This window comes from Loxodonta africana, chromosome 26 (assembly GCF_030014295.1).
Source record: "Loxodonta africana isolate mLoxAfr1 chromosome 26, mLoxAfr1.hap2, whole genome shotgun sequence".
In the NCBI taxonomy this organism is placed as follows: Eukaryota; Metazoa; Chordata; class Mammalia; order Proboscidea; family Elephantidae; genus Loxodonta; species Loxodonta africana.
The window spans coordinates 11,352,592-11,367,516 of NC_087367.1; the positions used below are offsets into that span (position 1 = coordinate 11,352,592).

At 36.5% G+C, this 14,925-nt stretch overlaps 1 protein-coding gene across 19 annotated transcripts in view; it reads left to right on the forward strand.

Moving 5' to 3' along the window:
- Positions 1 to 14,925, forward strand: part of NRXN1 (neurexin 1) — a 1,235,746-nt gene that overhangs the window by 582,837 nt on the left and 637,984 nt on the right. For 12 of the 19 annotated variants that reach the window (XM_023557243.2, XM_003417609.4, XM_064277107.1 and 9 more), the window contains 2 exons: positions 1,471 to 1,674; positions 4,243 to 4,269. In XM_023557243.2, the coding sequence (XP_023413011.2) occupies positions 1,471 to 1,674; positions 4,243 to 4,269 (231 nt within the window). The remainder of the gene's footprint in view (positions 1 to 1,470; positions 1,675 to 4,242; positions 4,270 to 14,925) is intronic. The other 7 variants (XM_023557242.2, XM_023557246.2, XM_023557248.2 and 4 more) reach the window with 1 other exon arrangement.

Genomic DNA, 14,925 nt, shown 5'->3' on the forward strand with positions numbered 1-14,925 from the left:
ACTTTTTGCAAGATAAACTTGCAAAACCACAACTCCGGAAAAGAGCCTTAATAATGAGCACAATTGTATCAGTAAAGATAATTGCTGTGGTGTGTAAACAGGCAAGATAATGAGAATTTTCTAGTTTATTTTAATTTCAAGTAGTTTTTCTTTTATTAAATGGTATTCGAGTTATCAGAACCAATGAGAGAGCAACATGACTCATCCTTGTTTTGCAGTGCTCTGCCACCATATGGTGTTTAATACAAAGGGGTGCTGGCTATTTCTTGAAGCAGTGGGTTTGTGATCAACATTTTTTGCTATCCATGTCTTTGTGTGTTGAAGGCAGTATTAAGCAACTTCCCTGTTAAAGAAATCCACCCTAGTTTAGTAGCACGCAGCCACCATAAACTCATTTCCACCCCATTCTTATTCAAAAACCAAACCCTTTGCCCTCAAGTTGCTTCTGACTCATAACAACCCCATAGGTCAGAATAGAACCACTGCATAGAGTTTCCAAGGAGAGCCTAGTGGATTTGAACTGCTGACCTTTTGGTTACCAGCCATAGCACTTAACCACTATGCCACCAGAGTTTCCTTATTCAACATAGCCAAGGTATATTGTTATTAGCTTTTTGGTTCTAGCGTACTATTTTAAGGACAATGGGGTTGTGCTTACAGATAATGTGTCAGGTGACCCCTTACCTGTAAATTAACCTTTAAAAGAAGTCACAGTTTGTGTCTTTGTAAAATTTACCTTGTTAAATACTATTGCTCTTCTATTGTTTGGTAACATCAGTTTTACTTCTCTTTTTTTTGAACCTCACCTTTGGTAAAGTGTTGCATTGATTCTTATATTTAAATTATAGTTCTTCTCTTTCTTTTTGAAATCTTATTAGACCAAAGATTGTGGGAAAAAAAAATGATAATAGTAGCATCTGTTAGAATCATGGAATTTTGGGACAGGCAAAGACCTTAGCAATTCTCTAGTAGCATCATTTCATTTTATAAGTGAAGAATTCAAAGTGGGGCAAGACTTGACCATTTTCATATAGCTGGTCGGTGACCTAACCATCCATAAACATGCACTGAATAGTCACTAGCACTTCAAATCAGGCTCGGCATTGTGAAGACACAAAAGGATGTGACCTCTGTTCTTGAGAATGGAAATGCATGCACATACAAATATCTATGCAACAAGATAAATATCCAACAAGATAAATATCCAACAAGATAAATGCTATAGGTAGAAGGTGCTACAGGAGTGAGAAGGGAAGTGCTGCTACTCTGCCTCCAGGTTTTAGCAGGTACTTCATAGAAGAACTTTTTCATGACTTTCTTTCAAGCTTAAAGAACTTGTTCGTTGTTGAAGATGAGCTCATTTTGCAGTCCTGTGTTCTAACTGGAAGCCTCTAGTAGGCCATCCTTTTTCTTTTTCAAAAGTAGAAGTTTTCTAAACTGAGTCCCTTCCTATGTATTCTCCATCTCTAGAGGCAACCGTTTTGAGCTATGATGGGAGTATGTTTATGAAGATACAGCTTCCGGTGGTGATGCACACGGAGGCTGAGGATGTGTCCTTACGGTTCCGGTCCCAACGTGCTTACGGCATTCTCATGGCAACCACATCGAGAGAGTCTGCAGACACCCTCCGCCTGGAGCTGGACGCAGGACGTGTGAAACTGACGGTCAACCTAGGTAACGACCTGCCTTCCCCATGGAACTAACACTTTTCACTTTTTGTTCAGTTTTGCCTGCCAACATTTATCAAGTAGCCTGTTTGCCATGGAAAGTCAAAACACTTAATGGCCTTATTTCCATCATTTAAAGTAATTTAGGTTCTTTCGGCATCTTTTTTTTTATTGTTTTTTATTCTGTTTAACATAACTTACTGTTTTGTGATTCCTACCACTGAGGGTTCTTAAAAGGGAAGCCATGTCTATCAATGAAGTTAACTGAAAATATCAATGATTAGGCTTGAAGATGCTTGAAACTGAAATTTCCCTGTTGCTATGTTTACAGACATTCTGATTGGTTATAAATTATATCCTTGCAGATAAATGGAAATCTGCCTTCTTTTACTTACATACCGTATGCACAAAATACCAGTGTTCTGCTTTGCTATCTAGATCAACATTTACTCTTATTCTGTTCCATGGACTTCTCCTTTGAATAGTCACCTACGTGGTACCACATCTTTTCTGGTTTGAACTACTGTGTGGTGATATTTTGCTATCCAAAGGCAATCCACAACCCTTCAATGCCCAAAGTCTGCGGCCCTTAGCAAACAGCCACGAGAACACTAAAAACACAGGCTCTTCTACAGAGAGAGAATGCTTTCCTGACTGATTGCAGCGGTAAGAGTCACTACAGTAAAACCTCACCAATCTGGATGAATTAGAGAGGAAAGCTAGAGTGAATTAAGAAAAAGTCTGAATTATAGGTTAAAAAAGGAATTAAGAAAAGCAGTTTTAATGTCTTCACTTGCATTAAAAAATACAAATTAATAGCTGAAAAAAATCGTGTCCAATAAAGGTCAGAGTAGGCTGGTTCTAATGGGTAGGTGAGAATTACGCGTAATTAGTGCACTGTTTTATGCCAATTGTGTCATCGCTACATAGTCAAGTACTTGAAATCAGTTTCTTCCTGAAGTGGGTCTTTCAGAATCTTATCTGTTTATGTTCTGTGTTTTTCTCAGCAGACCTGGCCTTGTAATAAATGAAGAATTAATATTCTGTCCCCTAAGTTTCAATATTATCATTAACTTCAAATAAAAAAAAGAAACTTCAAATAAGAGGAGTCCAAATTAATGAGGTTTTACTGTATTTTCTGCAAGTGCTAAACCACAAAAAATAAATAGATAAAAATAAAATGTGAAAGTATTTAGATTTACAAAAAGAGTAATAAAATGTTACGAGGTATAAGCCATTTGTGAAAACCCCACCTACATTTTCAAATATCCTGGACAGAATGGCAGCTCATTAAATATAAAATTTTTTCACTGGTAGATTACTGCATATAATTACATGCAATTAATATTAGTTAAATTAAGTAAAAGCGTAAGGGAGTGTTTTGGTTTTTTTAATATTACTAAAGAACACCCAGCATTCTCCTTTACTGCTCTGTTAGAGTACCCTCTAGTGGCAATGATAGGTTACTACAGGTCAATCAAACTAAGTCGCGTACTTTAAGTAAAGGGGCTGCTAGCCCAAGAGGAAACAGTACTGGGAGTTTACCAACAGCAAAGCATTCTGTAGAAAGAGTTGTGTAGGTGCTGGTCCTTGGCTGTTTGCAACCACTTTTCTGATGCGGTTGACGACACATGACAAACTCAGCTATATGGAAACAGAATCTAGGTTTATATTTTTCATGTTCCCCAAAGGCATTAAATACTAAAATGAAAACCAATATATATCTATCTATAAAATAAACATAAAGCATCCCACATAGTCTTTTAAAAATAACCATCATAAGCACAATCTGTGTTATCCAGACCAGATGTTCTGTTCTTACAGTATTCTGCTTTTATATGAAGCATAAGAAAAGGAAATTAATAGCAGTGTTAACCACGGCACTTGCTGTGTAGAGATAACACGGTCAGCTCCTAGGAGAAGAATAGGCTGATACGCTCTGGAAAACAACAGCACTCTTAGCCAGCAGAGTTTCTTTCCTCCTCCAATTAATACCCGGCGTGGAATCCGGACAACATCTGGCTGTTACTTTTTGGTGCCCAAGCAAATAAACTTAAAAAAGAAAAGAAAAAAAAAAAATTAAGATGAGGTGAGAATAATTTTAACTTGCTCTGCATTTGACCACTGCCGTTCTCTTGGCCTTTGTGGGATATTAGATTTTGGAGGTCCAAGATGTCTGAGCCTAGCTGTGCTTGCACTGTACCCCATTGTGACGGAGCACTTTTTAATTATGTGGAAAACAACGATATGTTCTTTCACAGATGGGGAGAAAGTCGCAGCCAGTCTAAGCCAAGCATCTTTGACAGTTAACAACTCTTTATTTCACTTAGATTTGTCACCATGTAGCTTTGTTTGAATTGGCCATATTTTTTTTTAAACTCTCTCTTGTTGTTTCCAATGGTGAACTTTTATAACAATAAAGCTGGGTTCTAGAAGTATGTGAAGAACAATGACACGGAGTGGCCATATTTGCGTGTGTCTGTCCCCGGAAGGGTGGACTGTGATTTTATTGGATGTCTGCAGCTATTACCTTGAAGGATAAATTTTCATTTTTCATCTATTCTTCCCCATCTAGATTGTATCAGGATTAACTGTAATTCCAGTAAGTGCCTATTCAAAATTTTTAAAATGTTATTCCTCCCTTATGATGTAAGCTAGTTGAGAAAGAAAGAGAGAAAGAAAAATGTAGACTTTATAAAACTCATGAACTGACTTTTGAAATAGACCAGTCCATCATCTGGGTGTAAAAATTCATTTTGAAACCTGTCCAGCTGAAGCCTTTTCCACTGCAACTCCTAGCTCTAAGTGGGAAAAAAAAATGACATGTATTTTGTAACAGAAGGTACAAATGTCTCTATAAGCCATTCCATACTCCAAGTGGCATTTATATTTTGCCAGACCTGGGACTACAGGGACTGTCTTTATGATCAAACAGCCAGGAGAAAATACTATGGGTCTCCTGCACTTTTGTCTCTTAACTCAAATATAGAACAAAATATACTTAATTCCTCACTTGGAGAGCTACCATTAAATTCTCTTAAATTCAGTCAAGATTGTACACAGGAAAATCTGTTTTCCCAAATTTTATATTCACAGAAAATTACATATTTAAAGAGTTTCCCATGCTAATTGAGAGTATTTACATGATGAATTTTTACATCCTAATTATATATCTGCAAAAATAACCAACACCCTTCAGATCTGTGATGTGCATGCCAAATGATGAGTCAGAAAAAAAAAAAAAATAGATGCATGGACTGAGTTTGATTTGAATTTGGACTAGAGAAACTGAAAGGATATGAGGACTGTGATTTTATTTTGAGTTGTAGCATTATCTTAAGAGTAAATTTATTTTACTTCTTTACATAATTTCTTTACATAAATGTTTAGGTTTTTTTTTTCCAGGTTCTGCTGACCACAGGTCGGGAATGTCCTCCAATGATCACACAGTTCTTAGCTATTTAAATAAAATGGTTCTAACAAGCTGCTAATGTCTCATTGTCATACCCAGTAGAAATTTCTCTTTATTCTTGGAGAAATGCTGAATATGAGTTGACGGAGTTTACTCTCCAAGCTATTGGCTGCATTTCCAAAGGGCAATAAGTCATCCTCTGAGGAACAAAATGGCGGCCTCAAACTTAAAAAACCAAGAAGCTCAGGAAATGTATACTCTTTAGAAATACTAAGCTTCTTACAACTCAGCTTTGTCTTAAAATATTCTAATATCCATTTTTTTAAGTAGCCTAAAAACAAATCTGCCCAACAACAGCAGTAAAGAGGTAACTGAATCACGACTTACGAAAAATTAAATTGGTAAACTTTCACCAACAGAGCTGACATCAAAAATCACCTCGAACAGAATAGCTCCAGGAAATAATCTCTCAAGAGAGCTCCCACACAAGTGGAATTTTTCAAGTGTGTCTCATTCTCCTTTCCAATCCCATCTCTTCTACACTTTTTGAAAAGGAACACATGTTATGCAGGTCTAATGGCATGGTCTTGCACAGCTTTCCGCTCTGGGGCATAGATAGACACAAGCAAAGTGACAGCTCCCAAAATACTTTCTTCCCGAGCCAGACACGTGCTTAAGTGCACCTATAGGTTTTCTGGATTCCTCCAGTCTTAGAAAATCCATATGGGGAAAATATTTCATTCTAGGTCTCTGCCTTATTTACTCTATTTATTTTGTATTTCTTTGGATTTTTAAATTTACAAAGTGTAATTTTTTTTTTTTAATTAAATAAATTAGCAATTGATAGAAATGAGCCAAACCAAATGTGATCCTGTGTTGGCTAGCTATATCCACAGCTTTTTTAAATATACGTTAATTGTATAATTACCCTTGTTAGACTCTTTTCCTCCTTCAGTCTATGTCAGGAGACTCTGATACTAAGCGCCATCTTTTTTCGCTCTGGATGTTCCACAGAACACTGCCTTTGAGGACAAAGGTTTTTGGTGGTTAGTGGATTTTTTTCCCCCTCTTTAAGAATTATGTGTGAAATTTAAATTTTTTGAACCAAATGGGTGATTATGAGCTTTCAGTGTGCACCTGGAACAGGGCTGCAATGGCCTTAACTTGTCACCTGTCACTGGAAAGAGCGTTCAGTTAACAGGTAACATTTTCATTCCTATTTGCCTTTATTTTATTTGTGGGCAGACGCAGTAGAACACAAGTTGCCAGTGAGCCGTGTTACTAGTCAAGTTTCCTAGAGGAGGAGTCCGTATGTCAAATAATCCAATCCTAACTCACAGTGACTAAATGAGCTGAGATGTCCACCTGTAGTGTATTTCCTGCGAAATAAATGAACAAAATCTATATCTCAGTATAATTTGTAGTTTAATAAAAGTCAGATTTATTGAACTTATTCTCTGTGGACTATACTTCTGTCTGAAACCTAGAAGGTGAATGTATGTTCATTAAGTCACAAGTATAGAACAGTGCCATCTCTAAAAATAGTACTGTAACTATTGATTGTATTGTGACATTAATATGAAATACCTCAAAACCAAACCAAACCCACTGCCGTCGAGTCGATTCTGACTCATAGCGACCCTATAGGACAGAGTAGAACTACCCCAAACAGCTACAGGAAATATACAAACTATAATATAAAAAAGATCTCACACTGAGAATATTAAACTCTAAGTTAATTACGTTCGAATGAAAACCTTCCCATACAAATTTCTTTGCATTTTCTCAGAATTGCTCTGCTGTTTCCCATTTTCCCTCCCAGAGTTTGCAGCAGTCATTACTTGATGTGGAAAAGAAAATATATATAGTGTCAGACTCCTTGGCCTTTGACAGTGAAGAATAGGCCGTGGTGAGGAGGGCTTGTGTGTTCAGACCTGCGGAACTATAAGAGATGGTAAAAAACCAAAATCAAACCCGTTGCCATTGAGTCGATTCTGACTCATAGCGACCCTAGAGGACAGAGCAGAACTGCCCCATGGAGTTTCCAAGAAGCGCCTGGTGGATTTGAACTGCCGACCTTTTGGTTAGCAGCCGTAGCACCTAACCTCTACGCCACCAGGGTTTCCAAGGGATAGGAGATACATTTTATTTCCCACCAGCCTGTGTCAGTAGAGGAAATGTAGCAAAAGCATCTTCCAGGGACAGGTGAGGGCAGATCTTTTTGTTAAAGATCCTGTGAGAAAGAAAAGATTTTAATTTCAGACCATCTCTCTCAGGTTCTGTAGTCACCCATTTTTTTTCCCTGTTGGAAAAGCTGGCAAGGATCTTTAAGTGGGAAGAGAGAACCTGTTGTCGTTTAAAAGTCAAAAGCTTGTTTTCATGTGTGGAGTGAGTACTTAAAAAAAAAAAAAAAACTCCATTGAAAAAGAGCCGTCTCTGTGTCAAAATGTATGCTTTGATCCTTCAGATTACAAACGGAATGTCTCTGCACATAAACCCATACCAATCTCAGCTCTTTGATGCCCCTTTGTTTATATCATTGTTAGAATATGTTTGGCATCTGCAAGTTGGAATTAGGTTAAGGTCAGTTTTTGCAAATTCGTGGACCAAAACGTGTTGGAGGTTTTCCACTCTTCTGTCCGGGATGGGAATGAAGGGACAACTAGATGACCCTTGTGTCCCCACCTCATCCCATCTTGTCAAAGAAAGACTATCATGGCTCAACGATTTTATACGAAAGTTGTTAAAACACCACCATCGCTTAATGCCGGGAATTTGTCCTGGAGAGCGAAGGGTACTTCAATAATGCTGCATCAGAAAAGCGTTGTAAAGTTGCATCCTTTAAGCATAATTAAGAGGATAATAGATTAGTTAAATTAATGAAAACGACCCAATTTGTAGGCTGTTTTACCACAAACAAATTAATTGTAGGAATATGTACTAACACAAAATAATCAGCCTTACTGTTATCATCACCAAGAGAAGCCAAGTTAGGCTGAATGAAATATTTTGTGACTAATACATGGATTATTTGCCTGAGAAGATAAATGTTTTATAGTCTCTTGTTTGGTCCATAACACAAATTGACTAAACAAGACCTGAAAATCAATAAATAAAGGAAACACAAGGAATGCAAAGGGAGATTTCTACTCCCTGTGAAATTTCCTCAGATGCAGAATCAGTTGGATCTGTAGAGGCCCTTGGTCTCATTCTGTATTTTTTGTTTTGTCTGGCAAAGTGCGTAGCCTAATAATGTCATGGTAACCCTGGGACCTATCCTAGAATTACCATTAAAAAAAAAAAAATTTTTTTTTTTTAGAGACAGTCCCAGTTTCAAATTTGGTGCCCAGTAATTCCCAAGAAGATATTCAAGCTCCTTAGGCTCTGTGTTTCTCAATAATTTCTTTTCTGTAAATTTGGACTGTGTAGTGATAGGATATGATACATTGCATTCTAAGATGGTCCCAACTTTTCTTCTTTCTCTCCTAGTATCCTTAAAATTTGTTACTGCTATAGTGTTTGAAAGGGTAAATACACTGAAAATTCAGAAACTAAACTTGGTTCCATGAACTATAAAACTAAAAAAACCCATAGATATTGAGTAGATTCTATCTCACAGTGACTTATAGGACAGAGTAGAACTGCCCCATAGGGTTTCTGAGGAGCAGCTGGTGGACTGAACTGCTGACCTTTTGGTTAGCAGCCGAGCTCTTGAGCTTTTAACCACTGCACCACCAAGGCTCCTATGAGCTATAGGTGAGTTCTAATTATTATATAACAAATATGCCATAAATACAAGGCAGCTTTTTTTTTTTTTAAATTACAAATCATTGACATCGCTACAGAATGCCCTTGTATGTAGGAAGGCATGAGACCACTTCTGGATCCATGTAAAATACTGGATTTTAATAAACTTGTGGTCTTTGATGCTTGCTTTGCTTTGCTTTGCTTGTTTGCATCTTTTGGGTTTCTTCTTGCCCTCTACCTTCTCTCTTCTCCTGCCCACCTTCTCCTGCTCGCTCGTCTTTCCTTCTACCAACACTTCCTACTTCTCCATTTCCCATGATGCTTTCTCCTGTTCTCTTTCATTTTCTCACAAGACTAAAAATCTGTTTGGTTGAAAATATTTTTTTTCAATAGGCAGACATTCCAGATACTTCTGGCGTCTAACAACAAATGGTTTATCTAAGATCCAGAGACAGTAAAATTGCAGATGACATTAATGTGGACAAAGTGTCAAGTGTTGAAGTTCAACTCCTCTTTAAGTTTAGCATCTAAGCCATGGAGAGAAAGGGCATACAGGGCGAGCAGTTAGCCTCGCTTGACTGTGGTGAGGAAATGCCCTGAATAGTATGTTATTAGAAAATGTACTTTGATGGATGTCTGGAGTGGATAATAAAATCTTTGTGTTATCATTTTATTACCAGAATGAAAAGATCAACTGGATATTAGTTATCACCCATTTTTTTTATATAGATAAAAATGGAAAGTAATAAAGGAATGCAAAATGTCAACCAGTGCCACTTAAGCCATATTAGATTGGTTTGATCACGCTGTCGTTTGGCAGGCCTCTTAAAAAGATACGAGGAAATTTCTGGGGGCTGACACTTGTTAACAGGAAGCAAATATTCAGTGCAGAGCAGATGCCTGATTTCTGAGGAGAAGAAGACTGCAAAGGGGTGTCCCCCTCCTCTTCCCCCACACGACAATCACTTGATTTGTAGGGTCACAGCAGTCATTGCTTCTCAGTGACTGATGCGGTCGGTCCACATGCCCAAGACAGAAGCTGCTCCAGGAATAAAAGAAGACAGATGCATAAATACAGAATGCAGAAAGTTTTTGTTTTGTTTTTGGCTGAAAGTGCAAATGAAGGAAAGGAAAAGAAAAACAGGTTTATTAATGATTATTTTTAAGCAAAAAATAATCTAAGAGAAATTGCTGATAACATATACAGAGACCATAGATTTCTGAAGGAAAGCAAGTAACTAAAACAGGCAAGGCTGTAACCGTGTGGAACAGAGTAGACCTGCCCCATAGGGTTTCCAAGGCTGTAATCCTTCTGGAAGCAGACCGCAGAGTGCCTGTTGGGTCTGAACCACCAACCTTTTGATTAGCAGCCAAGCTCTTAACCCCTGCACAGCCAGAGCTCCTAACTCAAGCACCTCTATTTAAGACAACTTCTGATCCAAGGGCAGCCTTACTGTCAGCAATGATCTAAAGTGTCATTACCAATGTCTCATTTTGCCAGTGTAGACAAGTGTAGGCTAGAACTTTTTCCAAGAATTTTTCTATTCCTGCTTTTACTCAAAAGTCATTAACTGAGTACATACCTTATCAATCACTTACCCGCCAGAGACAATGAAAATGCACGTTGTGATCATGAATTTTAATTCCCCACTTTGCAGTCCCTAGAAAGAAATTATTTATCTGCAACCTACTGAAAGAGATGCATGATTTAAAAAGTGATTTTTTTTGCAGATCAGTCATGGTAAAAGTAAGCATCTCAACTAAGCTTCTCTTTATAGGAGCATACATCCTCTTCGTTGAGACACCATGGCCTGAGATGCAGGACAGGGGGGGAAAAAAAAAATATATATATATATATATATATCCTGAACAAATTTGATTTTTAAAGATTTTAAAGATAATTTTTAGAAAAAAACATTTTAGAAAAATAGATGCTTTGCTACTTGATTATATTTTACTGTGTCTTGGAATTGGCAGTGTTTTCTGAGAATATGATTTGCCTGGAGATATTTGCACAATTCCCCAATTTTTTTTTTTAATTATTTAATGAAGACAACCAACATTTTCACAACATAAATTGAAGAGAAATACTAGAATTCACCTTTTGTAAGTTTGTATTCCTAAAGAGTGGTAGTACCAAATATAAAGACCTGCTGAAATACGAAATACATCAATTTGCAAGGACATTTTACACACTCATTAATTCCGCCTTTAAACTGGAATTTTGAAATGGTTATCATTACACTGAAAACTCTTTAATTCAGTTCCCACTAACTCAGATGCCATTCTCATTCGAACACCTTTCAGACTGAATTATACCACTAAAAAAAAAAAAAAAAATACCACTACATACCAAGAAATCATTTGTTAAGCCAATTGGTAACTTTTACTGTATAATAAAAGGCTATTTCTAATTGAAGGGAATACACAATTCGGTACTTTAGAAGTACCCGTTTACTCAGTTGTGTAACCACCAACCCTTCGTATCCATTCACTAAAAATAACCCCTGGAGATAATTACCGGTCAACACTTGAGAACAATTAGCATTATTTCTAAAATATTTTATACTAATTCACATTGTTCTTCTGGGTTACTTCATTTATTTTAAGATTTTAGGAATAGGATAGGAATAGGATACATATTAAGATTACCTTAGTTAATGAAGATTTATTATGAAGATGCACTAAGAGTTAATACAGACAGGAAATAATGTCAGTTGCAACACAGATCTTGTGGTGACCAGAATGGGGTTCAAGAACTAGAAGGTTGTTCAGCACACCACAGTATAAATCTAATGGCCAGATGATCTTTCCATCTCTTCATCTGTGTTACCCAAGGGCCCCTCCTCAGGTTTTCTGCCAATATTTTAATTCAGTTCTCCTCTGTCATTTCTTCTGGTACTTTCTCTACTCCCAGTCAACTACGTCTCCTCTCTTGTCGACTGCTTTGCTTCTACTTGGTTATAGCAACTACTTTTTCGTGTCTTCTGCTTACTCATGGTGTCTCCTACCTCATGGTTTCCGTTCACGACCTGTGTGTGGCCTTTGGCTTTTTGCTGCTTCCTCACCATCTGCTGACTCTCTCGCTCTGTTTGGTCTTCAGACACCCTAGAAAGATAATCCAGTTTATTCATTACTCACCAGCAGCCTACTAAGCAGAGCTTTCAAATCACATCACCTCGTAAAACACTGGTGAGAGATTTGAGATGTGGAGACAGATGCCCACTTACCATCCAGCCAGCTGTCATCAGAGTGATACATGGTCTACTCTCCTCAAGAGGACCTAGGTACAGCAGCCTTGCTGCGCAAACATCTTTAAACAGTCTGAATAAAGATGTTTTTACTTTGGCCATGAAATACCCATGAGATTTACAATGCCTTCAGCATAGTGCTGGTTAACATATGATGTGTAAGTCGGTCGTCATGGCTTTTTAAATCAGGGGGTGGAAATGCACAGGACCATCACAGAGACTGGGGATGGAAATGTCTGGTTTGCTCAGAGCTCTTCCTTTCTTTCATTTGTTACCAATGGGGTAAAGAGCAAAAGACGGACAAGATGTACATTTTGAAAACAGTTTCCCAAAAGGTAAAGTAAGAAAAGCTGAGTATTTAAATGGCTATTTTTTTTTTGCACCTAATACTGAATTATGCATTTATTATTACTTACTGTTTGACTGCATCATTCATATAATTGTGACAATTCTTCACCCTGCCATCCCCCACCCAGGGACATGGGACTAAATTCAGACCTGAAATATTTTGTGCAAAATGCTGTTGAAATAAATTTCAAAGTCAATTGTCTTTTTCTATAGATAGCTACTATAGTTAAAATTGCTTTAGAGAAATGTAGGATTTAATACAAGAATTAGTAACTCTTAAATACTAAAATTCCCATATGAAGAATGTAGGTAGCCAGTGGAATTGACTCACCAGTTATCAGATACGTTGAGAAATCAACAGTTTTGAAAATCAAGAAATTTATATTGTAAAAAAACATTGCTTCTAGACAACCTGAAGAATTCTAAAATGTCTTGCATTTCAGTGGGTGGAAATGAAAACCCAAACATTATAGAACTAACATGTTAAATTCAGTGGCATAAGTTTGAAAAATTACCATTACAGATTTTTTATGCATTATGAGCTCCCAGTAAAAGAAAATGAAGAAGAAATTATCTTGAGAAGTTAAGCAAAAATTAACTTAAATTCAAGACATATTCACCTGGGAGTGTTGGAATAGGCAGACCAAATGGAATTAGACCATGAGAGCTATTAAACTAACATAAATAATAGCCAACATAACGATAACGATAACCACAAAGAATTCTGAAAGTGACATGATAGATGATGAGATTCCTGAAGTGTTTTTAACTAATTATGTGTTTACAAATTCAACCATTTATCTGAAGATTCCATTCGTTAAATCAAGTTTTACAAACATAAAACTTTTTGGTAACTGATCAATTATTTAAACTCTTTGATCAACTAAATAAAATTAGCTCAGCCAATAAGCAGTGATGAAATAATCAGCACGTTCTGTTTTCTGAGTTACCAACTGTGAAATTGACGAAGAACCACCATAAATGAATTTGCTTTTCTACAATGTGCTGGAAGAAGAGCCATCAAAATATTTATAGCACCTCCAGGTGAGGTTGTGTGTGATTTTTAATTTCTTCTTGTTATTTATCACTTACGCTAAATTTTCTACAACTGCATTATTCGTTGCTTTTGCAATTTAAAATAAACAATCGGAAGTGGATAAAAGTATCACTTTTCAGCCTTTTGGAGAAGACCAAGTGTAAAAGCAGGTAAAAGTAAATATTCTGCTAAGGAGTAATTGAAACCGATTCCACCATTATTTCGGATAATCTGAGCCTACACTATATCATATATTTGTGATGTGGTATGTACATGTCTTAAATATCTTTAGACCACAAATTTTCCACTAACCTAGAAAACAGAATGAGTATTTTTTTAACTGGTTCCTAATTAGAAGTAATTTATATTCATATCTAAAAACTAGAGAAAACCAAGGAAATATACAGAAAGAACCTATCATTTCAGTCTCTGGAGATAAGTTTTGTAACGTATCCTTAAGTGTCCTCACAACATGTAATACTTGGCATGTTATATACATAATATGTAACACATTGAATAATATGTATTTCTTTAACGATACCCAACCACTGGGTGCATGTTTTACACCATGTTCTTTGATTTTGGTAACATTGAAAACATTATGCCCAGTATGTGAGTAAAACATACTGTTTTAAAGTCTCCTCTATGACTTATCTCAGATTTTATGCCAAAGCAGCTTCAGGTCATTGAGCCAGTTGGGGGGAAAAAAGAAGACAAAATAGGAAGAAAACATGTATATGAAAAAGTAAATCCTATCGGGATTTATCAGAGATCTGACAGCAATCAAAGGAAAACTGATTGGAAGCATTTGTGAGCAAGATCTTGAGAAATAAACCAGATTGGAATAACTGTAAATGAAAAGATACTTGTAGATGCATTGGGGTAAGTTATCATCACTGACTGTGACCTACTAAGTTAAAACCTAACCTCCCCATGGGGAGATCAACTAGGAACAAGCACAGTCATAACTTATTAGTTCTAGCACTTGGTTGAACCTCTGAATACTGTCTCCTCAGAAAACCCAGTTAATTTGGCATAAGATCTAATTGCTTCATGGTCATCGCTACAGCCGGACAATCACTGTTTTAGAACACTTCCTAGAGATTAAGGTGAACCATTCACTTCACACGACTTTGTCCCAAACAAATTCAAAACAAAGTTGGAAATTAAAATTTGCAAATAAATTCCAAGATTCTTCCAGTTACTGAAATAAATTGTCAAGTGAAATTGTGGTACTCAAATTAGTGACTAAAAGTTAGCCTAATAAATAAGCTAATGATGATAAAATTAAAAAAAAGATCATTAATACTGTTAATAGAATATTAAAAATTCAGACTAATAAATTATTTAGTAAATTTTATATCATTGATTAGAAAAATATTATTATTCTCATTTTTCCATAATCGATGACATGAATTATCATTAAATGTTGGTCCACAGCCTTCATTTGAGCACTCATTGGGG